Below are 18,646 nucleotides of genomic sequence, written 5' to 3'. Positions count from 1 at the left end.
GTCATTTAAAGCTTCATTTCCTTGTTGATCTTTTCCTTAGATGATTTTTCCATTTCAGTGAGGGGGTTGTTAAAGTCCCCTACTATTATTGTATTATTATCAACATGTTTCTTTGATTTTGTTATTAATTGGTTTATATAATTGGCTGCTCCCATGCTAGGGGCATAGATATTTAAAATTGTTAGATCTTCTTGTTGGACAGACCTTGTAAGTATGATATAGTGTCCTTCCTCATCTTTTACTATAGCCTTTGGCTTACAATCTAATTTTTCTGATATAGGGATTGCTATGCCAGCTTTCTTTTGACATCCATTAGTATGGTAACTTGTTTTACACCCCCTGACTTTAAATCTGGAGGTGTCTTTAGGTCTCAAATGAGTTTCTTGCAGACAGCATATCGATGGGTCTTTTCTTTCTTCTTTTTTTGAAAAATCCATTCTGATACCCTGTGTCTTTTGATTGGGGCATTTAGCCTACTTACATTCAGAGTAACTATTGAAAGCTATGCTTTTAGTGCCCTTGTATTGCCTGTAAGGTGACTGTTACTATATATTGTCTTTGTTCCTTTCTGGTCTGTTACTTTTAGGTTCTGTCTTTGATTAGAGGACCCCTTTCAATATTTCCTGTAGGGCTTCTTTGGTGTTTGCAAATTCTTTTAGTCTTTGTTTGTCCTGGAAGCTTTTTATCTTTCCTCCTATTTTTAATGACAGCCTAGCTGGATATAGTATTTTTGGGTGCATATTTTTCTCATTTAGTGCTCTGATTATATCATGCCAGTCCTTTTGGCCTGGCAGATCTCTGTATATAGGTCTGCTGCCAATCTAATATTTTTACTGTTATAGTTTACAGACCTCTTGTCCTGGGCTGCTTTCAGGATTTTCTGTCACTGGGACTTGTAAGTTTTACTACTAGATGACAGGATGTGAACCTATTTTTCTTGATTTTGAGTGGGGTTCTCTGTGCTTCCTGGATTTTGATGCTTGTTCCCTTTGCCCAATTAGGGAAATTCCCTGCTATAATTTGTTCCAATATACCTTCTGCCTCTCTCTTTCTTTCTTCTTCTGGGATCCCAACTATCCTAATATTATTTCATCTTATGGTATCGTTTATCTCTCAAATTCTGCCCTCATGGTTCAGTAGTTGTTTGTCTTTTTCTCAGCTTCTTTATTCTTCATCATTTGGTCTTCTATATCACCAACTCTCTCTTCTGCCTCATTTATCCTAGAAGTAAGAGCCTCCATTTTTTTTTTTTTACACCTCAATAATAGCTTTTTTGATTTCAGCTTAGATTTTCGTTCTTTTATTCCTCCAGAAAGGGATTTTATTTCTCCAGAAAGGGATTCTCTTGGGTCTTCCATGCTTTTTTCAAGCCAATCTAGCACCTTGATAATCATCATTCTGAACTGTAGTTCTGAGGTATTACTAATGTCTGTATTGATTAGGTCCCTAGGCACCGGTACTGCCTCTTGTTTTTTGTTTTGTTTTGTTTGTTTTATTTTATTCTTGTTGTTGTTGTTGTTTTTTGTGGTGAGTTTTTCCACCTTGTCATTTTATCCAGATAAAAAAGATGAATGAGAGAACAAAATACTACAAGGGTGGCAATGACCCCAGAAAATTATATACTAACAAAGTCTGAAGAGACCTGAAACTGGGAGGAAAACAAAGGAGGAAAAAAGAAAAATATATACATATTAGACTGGTGAATAGAACAGACAAAATAAGGGTAAACATCATGAAGGGATGGAATATGACTGTGAAGATGAAAATTAAAAAAGATTCTAAAAAAGGAATTGATAAGATAAGTTCTTTGAAAAAGGAGAAAAAAGAAGAGGAAAGAATGTGATCAGGCTGGAAACTAGAACAAAGACATGTGCTAGATTTAGGGTATATTTTGATCTATTAGAAGAATCTGTGTCCCAAAATTTTAAAGAAATAAAATCTGTATGTATGCAAAAAATAAAGTTAAATACGATGAAGGGATAGAATATGACTATAACAATGAAAATTTAAAAAGATTTTTAAAAAGGTATTGATAAGATAAAATAGTTAAAATGATAAAATAAGATAGAGGGCAAATTTTTGAAAATAGAATAAGAAAAAAATAAAAGAAAAGAAAACTAACTTTCCAAGACTAAAGAATCAGTCTTTTTAGTCATGAATTCTATGTGTTGCTTTCCCCTAGCTCTGGAGTTCTGCAGTTCTCATTGATAGTGAACTTGTTTTTGGCTCGATGTTCTTGCTAATCTCCTGGGGAGGGGGCCTATTGCAGTGATTCTCAAATGTCTTTGACTGAGGTGGAATTGCACCACCCTTGCCAGGGCCCAGGCTAAGTCATCTGCTCGTGTTTGCTTTTGGGAGCTTTTGTTCCCTGAACACTTTCTGTATAGCTTTGGAGGACCAGAGTGAAGATGGTGGCCTGTCTCAATCTCTGGCCCAGGAGGAACTGAGAGCTTGGGGGCTCTACTGCTCAGTGCACCATCAGAGAAAAGCAGTTAATCCCTCTATCTCCCTGGTCTCTGGCTGCACTCCAAGCTCACCCATCCTGTCACTCCCATTTGGAGTCTCCAAACCCAGCTGATTCCAGCTCTGTGCTCCTGTGCAGCTCCTCTTGGAAGAGGAAGTGGGGGTTCTTCCCTGATCTGCCCCTTGTGGGGTTCCTACTGGGAGAGTAGTGGCCCGCCCATGCCTCGAATCATGGTGCAAGGTAACCCTGAGCTTAGTTCTCCATCCTTGGCTCTGTCTCTGCAGCTGGCTTCCCTGCTCTGTACCTGGGAGCTTTGCCACAGTCAGACATCCTGGTCTTTTTTTGACTCCGTGGGTCCTGAGACCATACTATCCCCATGAGTGATTACCCCCGCTTGCCTCTACAGTGACATCCCTCAGTGGAGTAGATGTCTTAAAGTTCCTTTTTTGTGCTCTGCTGCTCTCTCTCTTGCTGGGAGCTGGCCCTTCCCCCACAGTCTGTCTTCCCATATGTCGCCTTGGATTCATTTCTCTGCATGTTCTACCTTCTGGAAAGTGGTCTATTTTCTCTTCTTAGAATTACTGGTCTTCTTCTCTTTGATCTCCTATTGAGTTTGTAGGTGTTCAGAATGGTTTAATAACTATCTAGCTGAACTCCTGGGACCCGATGATATTTAAGTCTTTTACTCCTCCCCCATCTTGCTCTGCCCTTGCAGCTACCGTTTAATTAGATAACAATTTAGCTTCTTTGCTTTACTTTTTTGGGCTACCATGAGAAATAATCTCAGGTGAAGTATTTTGTACCTTTTGTAAAATTGTTATCAATAAAACCACTTTCATAACATTGTATATGTCCTTGTGCAAGAATCAATGTGATGTTTCCTTATTTCCATTTTTAATAATATTCTATCATAATTTTTTTCTGAGGTAAGGATAGTACTTAAGTAAGAAATCATTGCCACTGAAATTGGGATTTATATTCATATTTGATGACAGTTTTTACTTAATTATTACATGAGGAAGGATATGAAATTATATAAATTTTTGATAGATCTCTAGTTATATGTCCACCTTTATGATGAAAGACAAAGAAAAGGGAAATGTCTTAAATCTAAAATATTTTGTAACCGATGGTCACCAGAGGGGAGTTGAGTTGGGGGAAGGGTGAAAGAGGTGAGGGGGATTAAGAATACACTTATTGTGATGAGCACTAAATAAAGTATGGACTTGCTGAGTCACTATATTATACACCTGAAACTAGTATAACACTGTATGTTAACTCTCCTGGAAATAAAATTTAAAATAATTAAGTTAAACATAAGAACAAAAAATAAAATATGTGTGGAGGGATGCCTGGGTGCCTCAGTCAGTTAAGCACCTGCCCTTGGCTCAGGTCATGATTCTGGGGTCTTGGGACTGAGCCTCTTTCTTTCTCTGCCTGTTTGTGCTCTTTCTGTCTCTCTCTCTCTGACAAATAAATAAATAAAATCTTTAAAAAAATAAAGTTAGTAAAAAATAAAAAAATAAATAAAATGTGTTTGTAATGCAGATGCTCAGCACAATCACATTCTCCTAACTTTCCAATTGGGGCATTTCTTACTGACATGTATGAGTTATCATTGTAATTTAAATTTTTATAATCAGAGAAACTGTATCAATTATTTCTGTGGAAGTATGAAATTTACAATTCATGATCTGATTTTTAAATATCAAAAACAAAAATAAAAGCATTGAGTTGAAAAAGAATCAGAAATTTATCCCTAGATTTAAAGAGACCAGACATATTGAGAACAGAGCATGCTTATCAGCTATCTACTGAAAACTTTTTTTTGTTGTTTTTTTGTTTTGTCCCACTCAGTGCATTAGTTTTGATAGTTTAGGATGTAGAAACAAATACACTGCCACATTTATAATGTCTCAAAGGACAGACTTTTGATCAGCTCACACAACAATCCAATGCTTGTGCTCTGCTTCATTGGGCAGCTTTCCTCTGTTCATGATTCAGGCTCTTTCCATCTGTGGCTCCTCTCAGTGGTTAGTTCTTGTGTTAAGACTTAGTTTTGTCACTAGTCATCTGACCTTAGCATGCACTCAGTGAACGCTTATTTAAGGAACGAGTGTGCCTATGCTAACTTTTGACTTGTGTTAAAGCTCTATGGAAGGTTGCCCTCTTTAAATAGTTTTTTTTTTTTTTCTTTAATTTCTTCTTTTTTCTTCTCTCCATCCAAGGAGTGGATAAATGAGTTGAAACCCATTAAAAAGTTAGAGAATTTCATGTACTTTGTGATGTATCCATGGAACTCTTTTCCTATACCAAGGGAAGAAAGGAGGGGGAGAGGAGTGTTAGAGACATGAATTTTATGCATCAGTTTGAAATCATCTCCTTGTAAAAGAGCATAGGTAACGTGTATCATCCATGCTTATATATGCCTACATGTGTAAGAAAGCCAAAAGAAGACCCAGAGTCTCCTAACCACAGTTGTATCTGCTGAGACTGATGAGGAGGAGTCTGGGAGGAAAAGAGACCTCCATCCAGTGTATCAATATTTATGGTGTATCAACTTTTATCCTGTCCATATATTGTATCTGGAAATAAAAACGGACTTTTAATGAGAAAAAGAATTACACACAAAAGTTTCTGTTAAGTAATCAGACATTCTCTCTCTCTCTCTTTTTCTTTTTTAACCTAGGGATCCAATATCACTGACACCTGCACTGAGATGTTAATGTGTGGCGTCTTGCTGAAAATTTCTTCTGGAAATATTCAAGAACGGGTGTTTTTTCTTTTTGATAATCTTCTGGTGTATTGCAAAAGGAAACACAGGTAAGGTGATAAAAAGGTACTGCTTCAGAAATAACTTATTAACCTTGGAAAATATTTTTTAAGAAAAAAGAAATTATTTATCAATCTCACAGTTTCAGCCTTTTCCTTTGTGCTCCTGGAAACTCAGGATCTCCTCAGTAAAATTCACATACTCTTAGCCTATTTTCTGATTCTTCCTCATTACCTTCTTGTAAAACCTGACTGAAATGTGACTATTTTTCAATAACACTACCTTCCCAGGAAGCTTTTGGAGGAAAAAAAAAAATTTCTGTTGCTAATCCACGTGCCTCAGGCTCTGTAGGAAAGGTGAATATGTCTTATATTTCCCATTATGTTTCCCAGTGCTGTTTCCCAGTCATTTCCTCCCCTTCCTTGGAAATATTTTCCTTAACTGCCCCATCTAGTATAGCCTCCCAGCAATTTTATATCAATATCTAGAAAATTCTTGCTAATATTTTCTTCATTCTTTATTTATTTGTTGCCACCTTTGCTGGATTAGACTGTAAAGTCCATGAGAATATTGGTCTTGCTACTTATTCTGTGCTATTCCCCAGAGACTGGGTCTGCCATGTAATAGACACTCAAGAGGTATTTGTTGAACAAGTGAATAAATGAATGAATAAGTGAATGAATGAAACCCAAGCAAGTTCCTGGTATAGCTTAGTTATCATTAGTTTAAGTAATTTAATGTAGCAGTGTTATTGATGTATGTAATTTTTTTAAAGTAGGGATATAATTTTTTCTTTAGGAGGTACTTAGAGGATGTTTCCTTGAACTCCTGGTGAAATGTTGTACAGATTGTTTAAGCAAAATAATAAAGCTGAACTTAATTGGGAAATTTCCTGCGCCTATATATACTTCTTCCTAACCATATCTAGGATACATTATTTTCAGTGAAAAGGTACTAAAAGGTTTCATGAAATTTAAAGGTAAAACAGATGGGTTGAGGATGCAGGGTTTTTACGAGTGTTTATTCTAGAAATGAGGTTCAGAAATGAGGACAATGTAACCAAAAATTTTTGGTAGCATGAGAATGAGAAACTCAAAAACTGACTGATTTCTGAGGCAAGATTAAGGGAACGTCATTCTTCATCTCTTGAAATGGGATTTCCTAAGTCAATGAACAAGATGTCAAGAGCAAGTTCTCTGAGTTGGCAGCTATGTTGATGACATGGGAGTTCTGCCTCTTGGATTATAGTATCAGAATGCCCTAGCAGGAGACATTAGTGCAAAAATACAGTGATGCTGAGAAAGCATAGAACTACCCATGTGTCTTGCTGAAAGGGAAGAGGTTGGGGTTAAAGTCAAAAGATAGTTATGGGGTGCCTGGGTGGTACAGTTGGTTAAGTGTCTAACTCTTGGTTTTGACTCAGGTTATGATCTCAGGTTTATGAGATTGAGGCCCATATCAGGCTCTGCACTCAAATTGAGTTTCTCTCTCTCTCTCTCTCACTTTGCCCTTTCCCAATCTCACACATGCTCTCTCTCTTTAAATAAAGAAAGAAATAATAAATCTTTCAGAAAAAGATAGTTGTTGTTAATCCCTGCCTTAATGAGCTTTTTTTTTTAAAAAAAAGATGTTTTACCACATATGAAAAAGAATTCTTTTTTTTTTTTTTTTTTTTTTTTTTTACTATGCTCTTCTAAACTCTCCGTGTTTTGCAGCAAGATTGGGATTCATAGAAATAGGTTTTAAGAAGATGTAGAAAAGGCTGTTAATTTTACTTGTATATAACTCATTAAAAAATTATAATGTGCTTCGCCATCAAAAGAAATGAAATCTTGCAATTTGCGACAACATGGATGGAACTAGAGCGTATCATGCTTAGCGAAATAAGTCAAGTGGAGAAAGACAACTATCATATGATCTCCCTGATATGAGGAAGTGGTGATGCAACATGGGGGCTTAAGTGGGTAGGAGAAGAATCCATGAAACAAGATGGGATAGGGAGGGAGACAAACCATAAGTGACTCTTAATCTCACGAAACAAACTGTGGGTCGCTGGGGGGAGGGGGGTTGGGAGAAGGGGGGAAGGTTATGGACATTGAGAAGGGTATGTGCTTTTGGGTAAATTGGAAGGGGAGGTGAACCATGAGAGACTATGGACTCTGAAAAACAATCTGAGGGGTTTGAAGTAGTGGGGGGGTGGGAGGTTGGGGTACCAGGTGGTGGGTATTATAGAGGGCACAGCTTGCATGGAGCACTGAGTGTGGTGAAAAAATAATGAATACTGTTTTTCTGAAAATAAATAAATTGGAAAAAAAATTATAATATGCTTCAAGTTGTTTAGGTACAATTTTTTTCCAGCTTTATTGAGGACTAGTTGACAAATAACATAGTAATATATTTTAATTGTACAACATGATGATTTGATATACATCATGAAAAGATTTTGCCCATGAAGTCAATTAACACATCCACCTAGGTGCAGTTATTAAAGGCATCCATTTGAGAATGAGATCTTTTTTTTTTTTAATTACAACTGATCTCATACTTATTTATATATATATGCCTGCCTTCAAGTGCAAAGCTTTTGCAAAATTAGCCATGTACAATGATGATATCATTTATGGTCTTACGACTTTCCTTATTAAATTGGTAAACAACAGAAAAGATTTTGTAAAATTAAAATCCTGAAGGTTTTTTTTTTTTTTAAGACTTATTTATTTATTTTGAGAGAGAGAGAGAGTGAGCAGCAGGAGGGTCAAAGGGAGAAGGAGAGAAGCAGACTCCCTGTTGAAGTGTAGAGCCTGACATGGGGCTTAGACCTGAGCCAACATCAAGAGTTGGACGCCAACTGACTGAACCATCCAGGTGCCCCTAAAATCCTAGTTTTTGAACAAATATCCTTAATGGGTATATAATGTGGACAAAATACATAGTGACTAGAAATGGAAATACTGCATAAATGTTATTATCTATTCCCTTCCTGAATTGAAATAGGAAGAATATACCATCAAGTCCCTTCATTTTAGTTTACTTCATCCTCTTAACCAAGTCCCTTCATTTTAGTTTACTTCATCCCCTTAACCAAGTACTATTGAAGTTCTAAAGATTGTTTAGTGAGTGTGAGTAAACTGAACCTTTTCCAGATTTCCAAAGTATTTTAATTGCAAAACCTGGGGACTTGATGAATTGAATTCTAGAGTTACATTCACAAAAGCCAAGAATGCTGATTAGGAATCTCAGCTCTGGAATTTACTAATGCTATTAATCTCAGGAAAAACTAGTATTTAAAAAAATAATATGTTGTATAATAGTTAATACATAAAGCATAATATGGCTTAGTTTGGCTTGTTAATGAGTTCTTTAAGTATTATAATGTATTTTGTTTTCTGCACTTTATATTTTGTATACAATATAGTTTATAGATTATTTATCCATATGTATAGGAATAGTTTATCCATTTAACTCTTGCTTAATAGTCCATTGGTTGAATATTATCACAATTAAATTGGTAACAACTTAATTATTCACTCTCCTATCAGTGGACTTTAGGTTTTTGTTTATTTGTTTGTTTTAATTTTTCTGCCGTTATGAAGATTCCTGCAACGTGTATCTGATGACCACTAAAATAATTAATTAGGAAGGAAATTGGGATAAGAATATTCTACATTAAAACATAGGGCAAAATTATTTTCAAAGCAGAAGCTTTTCAGTTGATATACTTTAATAGAACCACCTTCTGAAGGGACTGAAGATTTCTCTTTTTAAGCCAAGTGTTAACAATATTGATCAGACACTTAGTGGAATTTAATACTGAGTGTTACTATCTACAGGTCAAGAGAAATTTAAAAGCCTATACAGAACTCACAAGATCACAAAGTAAATTAAGGCTTTCGAAGATAGGACCCAGTGATAGATTCCACACCATGATTCTTTGCCTGTGAATAAAACTGTTACCATGATTCTTTGCCTGTGAATAAAACTGTTATCTTTGCCTGTCAATAAAACTTTTAAAAAAATGATTGAAGTATGATGTATCAACTTACAAGAAACTCTCTTTTGCAAGAGACCACAATAATATGTCCTACCTGGGAGAATATGCAGTTACCTACATACTAAACTTCTTGGCATTCTTCTCTATCCTGGCTTTCTATGATGCCAACTTGCATACTGTATGGCCTGAATCCCTAATTGGTAGCATTTATTTAGGGTTATTAGCAAAGGACATTTAGAGGTGACTTTCATAATGAACATAGGAGTGCAAGATGGTGAAGGCCTGGGGCTGACAAACCCTAATCAGGTTAACTAATCTATTTAATTAGTTTCTTTTAGTAGGGATGAAGGACTACTAATTTCTGATGAGGCTTTAGACAGATAAGCTAGGAATATATGTTTTCCTTCAAGGAAGGAACTCAGAGTGGGACAGCACCTTGTGACCCCTGTACCTACTCCTCCTGCTTCAGTGCTGATATCTAACTGCAGGGGTGGAGAGGAGAGGGGCACTGAAGTTGGTAAATATTTATGCCTTCACTTTTGCCAGATGTGTCTGTACAACAAATGTAACAAATGAATAATTATTTCAGTATATTAAATTATTAGATAGACTTTTGTCAATGAGTCAAACGGAATAGTTCAAGTTAATTGAAATCTTTTGAGTGACTAGATATTCTTGAATCTTTCTGAATCATTTCTTAGAATCTTTCCTCTTTAATTAAAAAAACCTGTTTTTAAAATTATCTCTTTTGAATGTTCAGTGATTCAACTACAAACATATTTAGCCACATAATTCATTATTATAAATGTTCATCTATAAACCTGGGTATTTTAAGTTTGTGTTACAAACATTTTAAGATTAAAGACCAGTATTAGACACCCTATACCAAGGTTCTGGAATGTTTTAGACTATTTTAAAAATAAATAAGACCCTTATAAAGCATTATACATGTATTAAGAGACTTATTCAACAAGTATAGAGGTCTCACATCATAGAAATAATATAGGAAAATTATTTTCAGCTGTGTAACACTGAACTTAAGAATTTCCAGCACAGTTTCTTTGCAGAGGTATCATAAGTAGTAACTGAATTTTACCCAAATTTGAAAAAGTGGAAATTACCAGCTAGTTACTGAAAAATGAGAAATGAAAGTGAAAGAAATAAAAGGAAATTTTAAAATAACCAACTTTTAATGTGTAACAGACTTTGATTTGGTACATTTTATATTTTAAACTGAGCAAAAGCTCCTATGTACCCACCCAACTGTATGTTGTTCTTAGTCTGAAGCTTCCATTTGTTTACAAAAGCTAGGACATAAGCCTCATTTGGGTGGCCACAAGTAAAAAACACCAAGAGCCTCACAGTTGATATCATTGATGGCACTGGTGTCTTTTTCTGTTTTTTTTCTATGGCTGATTTACATCATATTACTTCAACGCTGTTTTTTATTAAGTTTAGTAACAATGTTTTTGTGATTTCATTCCATTGCAAGACGGTTGAAGAATAGCAAGGCATCTACAGATGGACATCGGTACATTTTTCGTGGCCGGATCAATACAGAGGTGATGGAAGTGGAGAATGTGGATGATGGCACAGGTAGGTAATTTGTTTTTTAGAAGGAAAGACCAATGGTAAACTCCTTCATAAGGCAGACTTTTTTTTTTTTTTTAAAGATTTTATTTATTTATTTGAGAGAGAGACAGTGAGAGAGAGCATGAACGAGGAGAAGGTCAGAGAGAGAAGCAGGCTCCCCGTGGAGCTGGGAACCCAATGCGGGACTTGATCCCGGGACTTCAGGATTATGACCTGAGCCGAAGGCAGTCGTCCAACCAACTGAGCCACCCAGGCGTCCCATAAGGCAGACTTTTCACCTGAATAATTCATCTGTGGTGCACTAGAGCTTAGAAGTATTTTGTTGGGTAGAACAGTTGGGGGAGAAAGGCAAGATAAAGGAGAAGAAGACTATTGGCAAAGTAGAAAATTATATTTGGCTGAAACACAATAGCATTCAACACAGAGATACAAAGAAATAGCTGAGTAGGAGTGATGTACACACTCACAGTTTCTGGCATTGCCAGCATGAGTGTGGAAAATAAGGGATTCATTTATTTTCTTCAAGTTATACTATGTTTTATATGTATATATGTGATATTTTTCATATAATATGCTCACTGTAGAATATAGAGAACTCTAAATTTGTTTTAGCTATAAAGCCACTATGCATATAAACATGTTGATTTGCTGTTGATTTGCTTGTAGAAGAAGGGTATTTTGTGTATTTTAAGTGTATATTTTAAGTGCTTTATTACTTAAAGATAGTGCATTTTCACACTGCAGATTTGAAGGTACAGACTTTGAAAAGTAAACTTACCAAATCATGGTTAGTCACAAACATTAAATAAAATGAGGTTAAATAACTTATTTTCTATTTGCAAAAATAAATGGGTCATATTGAGTAATATGACAATATACTAGTCTATAATATGAATGGTTAGTAAATTGGATCACATTTTCTCCCCAATGATTTTAATTAGAATTGCAAAGAAATTCTAGAAGAAAAGACAAGATGAAATAAAATATATTAGTTGTTGCTAAGTGACTTTAATTCCCATATGGAGAAATGCCTTAATAATACCCCATTTAAACATGGGATGAGGCACAGGTCAGCTCCCCACTACCACATACCTTTGTTGCCAACTCTAAGTCCCAAGGGGAGAAGAATGTTTATCATGTGTAAGAGCACAAATTTTCAGATGCTCACCTGTGTGCTCTCTATCCCATTGTTAGCACCCTAAAACATGGTCTAGAACATAAATAGTGAAGCATGATTGCTGCAGGTAAGGGGTAAAGAGGTGCAATGAGCAGAACTCAGGTATACTCTCTTGGGAAGCAAGTCATCTTGTGGCGAGGTTCTTCATGGGCTAAGGGAGGGATGGAGGTGTGGAAATATCTGACCACCTGCACAGCTGAAAATCTCTTTCTGTGCTACAGGCATCAATACAGTTGCAAATACTCACAGGCTAGCATGTGGGACCTAGTAGGCTACCTTTCTATGTTGGGATGCTCATGATATTTTTTTAGAAGATGACATTTTAATTCATTTTAATGCTCTGAGAGGACACTAGTGACATTTAGCAGCGTTGTCTGTCTACATGTGAACAGCTGTCTTGCTTCAGTAACCTGACTCCTCAAGAGAATATCCAAAAGCCCCTGTTGTTCTTGAGGTGGGGGGAAGTAAGGCAGAGGAAGGCATACTCAGACCTCCACTCTGTTCCTTCTTGGCCCTGTTTCCCCCTGGTGGAACCACCTATCCCCTGTTGCTTTAGCCTTCTCTTTGTTTTCTCCCCTTTTTATACCTTTCCGTGAACACACAGCTCCTGGGTCTTACTTCCTTCCCTACCCCCATATGGTGTGATCATGCCCATTTGTACCATTTGCACTGGTCATCTAAGTAAATTTTGGTAAATTTTGATGAATTTGACAATGATTCCTATGTTTTGGGAATGGGGGCACTAAATTAATCTAAGAGGCTAGGGCCTTTGGAGGCATTTGCATAGAATACCATTTTCAGCATATCTGTGTCTGATGTAGGGGAGTGAGAGCCTATGTGGGGTGATGGAGCCTTAACGCAAATGGACTTTGGATTCAATCCCATAAAAATGTTCTTTTAGTGCTGGTAGGATTGTGTACCTTCAGGACTTTGGTTCCTGTGGGATAGGGATGTTAGGGAAACAAGCCTTCAGACCCTGGTAGATAGGAATTAGTGGGAAAGACAGGACATTTCGGGATATTTAGTCATAAATTGTCTGATGACACCTCTTGGCACAAACTTCCAAGGCTCATGTTTCGTTGAAATATGATGAATTTAATTACACTTTGTAGCACACAGTTAAGGGCTTAATTTTCCCTTAAACGTATATACACAGCACGAATCTGACTACAGATAGTTGTTACAAGTTAAAGAAATTTTAGGCTGCAGCTGGATACCTCCCATTTGCTTCCTGCAAAGAAAATTTAGTTTTCTAGTAAGTGTGACCACTAGGTCCTTAGGATAAGTATATATCCTCAGCCAGGACTTGAAATTCAAAAATAGAATTTCTGAAGATGAATAGGATCTTGAATATCAACTAATATACCTTGTTAACATTTCAGATGATGGAAATGAAGCCACATTGAAGTCATGTCCAAGTTTACCCAGCTCTTTATTATGAAGCTGGGACTGGAGTGAGGTTTCCTTGGTGACCATAGCATGCCTTGAGAAATATGGAGCAGCGGTTCCATATAGATTTTAAATCTGTGGGGACCAACTGGAGAGCGGTGAAGAAATAAGGCATCAGTATATAGAGATGAACTTTTGTTGTTTGTTTCTTCTAAGAAATGATCTGTGTGCTATGCCAGCTTTTTCCTTTTTTGTTTTCTTGGTCACTTCCATCACAAAATCTCCATTTCTTTTGATGAGCTCAGGTTTTAAGTGTTCTTACTTTAAACTCTATGAATGGGAGCTCTGATGAGCTAACCAATGTCCATATGCCAAGTCCCTCCCACCCTTGGACCCTGGATAAGTTACATGAGGGATGGCAAACACTCTCAGGCTCATCTGCTCATTGCCAAAACCCAAAACAAACAATGAGTATACCATGTTGTGCTGTAAATAATACAAATTGATTAATCAAGGTATATTTTTAAGCATGCTCAAAACTTTTGATGAAAAGTTTAATTGTTCCCCCATCTATTTGAATATATTATAAAAATACTAGGTATTTTTGCATACTCTAGGTATAAGGAAAATACTTTTCTAAGTAAAGGACTCTATCAGACACTGATTGCATTGATTTAGCTCAAAACTTGCAGAAGAAATAATTGCATTTGGAATGAGACTAAGCTTTTAGCCAGTGTGTAACTATTTAAATCTTTTGAAATATAAACTTGATTATACTTTCACTTATAATGGTTTATGAATTGAATTACATCAGTTATATCTCAGAATACAATGGATTAATGCAATAATGATATGACATGTAGAAATGTGAAAATTTGTTTGTTTTCAAACAAATGTTTGAAATGTTATCCGTTACTGCTTATGTTGAAGGAAGATGGTAGCCATTGAGTTTGTCTCCAAATTTCTGTTCCATCATTCTCTAGACCAAATTCTCATTTTGGTTAATTCTAATTTAATTATTCTTTGAAGATTCTTTCTGAGATATTAGTTTGAACATGATACATAAAAAGTATCCAACTTAAGACCTAAGTAGGAAAGCTGTTGAACTTTCTGCAATTAACTTCCTTGGTAATTTTCATAGTATATACTTAGAAATTCATTCAGGAAAGTAACAACAGGTCATGTATATTCTCTTTAAGAACTAGTTTATTTGTGTAGTTGGATAGAGGGCAAAATGGTGACCTTTAAAAAATGTGATCTGTAGTAGCAAACCACAAATTTCAATACAATGGTCAAATTTGAATTGATTTGATGGAATTGAATTGAATAAGATGGAAATTTTTTATTCGTTAAGGTGTTCTTTAGTGTGAATTGATTTTTTAAGGAAATATTTCAGATGTCATTTTCAATATAAATATTTTAGACCATTTAAAGATATTAAACACATTGAGTTTTTTAAATTAAATTTTGATTATTAGAGAAAATTTGGAAATAACAGAGAAATAAATTGAAAATATTAGATAATTTCATCACCTAAAAAGAAGCAAATGAGAATTTTAAAATATTTCCATTTTCTTTTTATGCATAGATTTTTAAAATGCTTAAAAACATGAACTCTGTAGTTTTGTATCCTCTTTTCAGTTAAGTAGAATCATTTTTTGAATTGTAGTCATCTTTATCTTCATGTCTTATCATCCATATAACATATATTTATTGTTACTTAATCAACAAAATAGATAAACCGTAATTACCTTTACAACCATACTACTGTAGTATAAGCACTATTGAATACTTTCCTAATAAAAAAGTAGCATAACTTTACAGTGTTGAAAAGACTACCAAGATATATTAGTTCCTTCCTAATACACTTAAATTTTCAATGTTATTAATTTAAAGGAGTGTTCTTGGGAATTGTAAAAAATGTCAGTGGAGTTACTTCTAGTTTGAAAAGGAAAAATCTGTTACAACCTTTAAAAAAATTTTTTTTTGCCATAAATAATGTCAAATGATTTTGGATGCCAGAAAATCTTCTTATGTTATTTGATAGAATCAAAGATTTATTTCAAAAGTAATTTTTTCAGCATTAATTATTCATAATGTGAGTAAGTTGTGATTTTTAAAATTTCTCTTAGAAATTTATGCATTCACACCATTGATCATTAGGATAAGAGTTAAATACAATGTTTAGATATCAGTTTCTTGATGTTTTGAATAATATTTTTTGGCAGTTTCTTGTGTTTCCTAGCTTGAGTATACAGTACTTGGCTAGCTTCCATCTCATTAAAACTCACACTATTGAAAAGATACCAGTATTTCCACTGAGAGTTATAGTAGTATCAGTTTTAGAAAAACCTCATCTCATTATGTAAAACTATGCTGAATTAAGAGTGAGGAATTTGCAAACTGTATAGCTTCAAAGTAATTAGTGAGTTGTTCAGGGCTGCCCCTTGAATTTTTCTCTTTTTGGAAAAAACATCGGTGCCTGGAGACTGTTCGGTTTGGATATTCTACACTTAATGAATGACAATTTTAATTCCATTCCTTTTCAACACTTCCTGTAGAATTATATTTTAGATCCATTGAAGTTTGAAAATTCCTGCATTTAGCATTAATAAATTATTCTTTCATTAAAAAATATTTTTAAATTTCTACTAAGGAAAAGCACTGTTGGGCTTTTCCATGTTTTGTTTGTTTGTTTGTTTTAGGATTTCATTTATTAAAGAAAGAGAGAGGGAGAGAGAGAGCATGGAGGAGAGGGGCAGAGGGAGACACAGACTCCCTACTGAGCAGGGAACCTGACGTGGGCTAATGGGGCTGGATCCCAGGACTCGGATCATGACCTGAGCTGAAGGCAGATGCTTAACCGATTGAGCCACCCACACACCCCTTCCATGCTCTGTATGTTACTGTTCTTAATAAATAAGTTGAATTCAAATTTATTTTTTAGAATGAAGTTATTAAAGAATGTGCTGTGATTGAAATTATGAAGCAATTTTTATATCACTAATTCTTATTTTGAAATAAGTGGTAATTTGGTAATGGATATCATTGTGATATTTATACATTTTGAGGCCTGTTGTATGCATATATACATTCATGTTTACACATATGTTTAAAATTATTTATGATTTTTAAAATTAGTGATAGAAAGTGGCTAGCACATAAACTTTAAAAAGGAACATTATCCTTTCAATTTATTTATTTATTTATTTATAAAGATTTTATCTATTTGAGAGAGCGAGAGAGAGAGAGAGGGAGGGAGAGAGGGAGGGAGAGAAAATGAGCAGGGTGAGTGGCAGAAGGAGAAGCAGACTCCCCGCTGGGCAGGGAGCCTGATGTGGGGCTGGATACCAGAACCCCGGGATCGTGACCTGAGCTGAAGGCAGACACCTAACCAACTGAGCCCCCAGGCATCCCCTGTCTTTCCAATTTAAATTATTAGGTGATATAATCTATTCTTTCAAAATATTATATTGATGCAGCAATTAACCTATTACTTGCCTTGGCAGATTGTTAATAGACAGTTAACAGTCTCGCTTTCTGTTCATGAAGCAATGGCCACTTGCAATCTCATGCTGAGTTGTCTAATTCTTTTTTTTTTTTTTTTAAGATTTTATTTATTTATTTGACACAGAGAGATCACAAGTAGGCAGAGAGGCAGGCAAAGAGAGAGAGAGGGAAGCGGGCTCCCTGCAGAGCAGAGAGCCTGATGCGGGGCTTGAACCCAGGAACCTGAGATCACGACCTGAGCTGAAGGCAGCGGCTTAACCCACTGCCACCCAGGCACACTGACTTGTATTGTTCTGAGTTTAATCATTTATATTCCAAGGGAAATATGAATGCATGGGTTGTAATGGTTAAGCAAGGCTTCAGGAAGGATGTGGGTACACTGTAAAGGGAAGAAAGAGTTGCTTGAGGCAGAGAGCAGAGCTGGGTAGCTTGATGGGTGTGTCAGCCTGCAGAACAGGTAAGTATTCACAGGACAAAGAAGAAAGCCACAAAGGGTGGCAGGGCCACAGAATAACGCAGTGGAAAATGGCATTGTTCTATAGGGTGGGGTTAGTTTAAGGAGAAGCACAAAAGCAAGCTTCCATGTTTTCACTTGGTTCAGTGGTGAGCTACCAAAGGCTTTGTGAAGTAAGGAATGGCCTGATGAAATATTGAAGAAAGAGTCAGTAGGGTGTGGAGAAAGGAAGGCCAGGATCAATAATCCAGGGAGGAAGGGAAAAATGGAAGACCCAGCTTACAGGGGTGACTGGCCCAGGACATTCGATATGCAGGGTCAAGAGCATCAGCCTGGCACATGAACTTGTGTTTCCTCAGTTATTCTATGGGAAGAATACATTACGTTCATTTTAAAGTAAGTCCAATATTTTATCACTGCAGGTTGCGTGTGGTTCTTGTGATTTTCTTTACCTGGAGTAAGATTAAAAGTGGAGTAGCACTAGGGCACCTGAGTGGCTCAGTGGGTTAAGCCACTGCCTTCGACTCAGGTCATGATCTCAGTCAGGGTCCTGGGATCAAGCCCCACATCGGGCTCTCTGCTCAGCAGGGAGCCTGCTTCCCTTTCTCTCTCTGCTGCCTCTCTGCCTACTTGTGATCTCTCTCTGTCAAATAAATAAATAAAATCTTAAAAAAAAAAAGTGGAGTAACACTAGTGGGGCTGTGGGATATTTTAAGCAGCAGTGCTGGCTTCACTCAACTAATCTCGGTCTGATTGTGGAAGGGGGGATCCCGCGTCTGAAAAACTGATGCTTGTTTGTGATACTAGTCCTGTAAGGTGACACATTTGTGGAGGAGGGTGTGTAGACATGTATAATTTGATCTTTTTTCCCCACCAATTTATCATGATTTCTCACTTAGTGATTTTTTGTAGGAGGTAACAAGGCATTAAAGCCATTGATACCTATCTGACATGTATTACTAGGTGCTGCTACTTCATATAGGATACGAATATGAATTAAATATGTAAGGGTAAGAAGGAAAAGGTAAAAATTCCTTTTAAAAACAGACTGTTATTTCCTGATGGGGGAAATCTTCTGATAGTTTGATTCCCTATTTTATCAGAAATTGTTATTAATGGGATTATGGCGTATGTGTATACGTGTGTGTGTGTGTGTGTGTGTGTGTATAATAGACTAACATCTAATATCAGTCTATTTTGACTCAGATAATTTGGAATTTTTAAAGACCCCAAACTATACAGAATCATTTGAAAATGTGTTTTTGGAATAGTTAATCTGATCAAAGATACTGTAT

At 36.0% G+C, this 18,646-nt stretch overlaps 1 protein-coding gene across 1 annotated transcript in view; it reads left to right on the top strand.

The window, feature by feature from the left end:
• PREX2 (phosphatidylinositol-3,4,5-trisphosphate dependent Rac exchange factor 2) overlaps window positions 1-18,646 on the top strand; it is a 297,053-nt gene that overhangs the window by 90,719 nt on the left and 187,688 nt on the right. Inside the window, exons 7-8 of the mRNA XM_044245489.1 lie at window positions 5,154-5,287; window positions 10,721-10,824. Of these exons, the coding sequence (XP_044101424.1) occupies window positions 5,154-5,287; window positions 10,721-10,824 (238 nt within the window). The remainder of the gene's footprint in view (window positions 1-5,153; window positions 5,288-10,720; window positions 10,825-18,646) is intronic.

Source organism: Neovison vison, chromosome 4, assembly GCF_020171115.1.
Source record: "Neovison vison isolate M4711 chromosome 4, ASM_NN_V1, whole genome shotgun sequence".
Classification (NCBI taxonomy): domain Eukaryota; kingdom Metazoa; phylum Chordata; class Mammalia; order Carnivora; family Mustelidae; genus Neogale; species Neogale vison.
The sequence above is the reverse complement of the archived record's forward strand: the minus strand, read 5'-3'. Positions and strand labels throughout refer to the sequence as shown.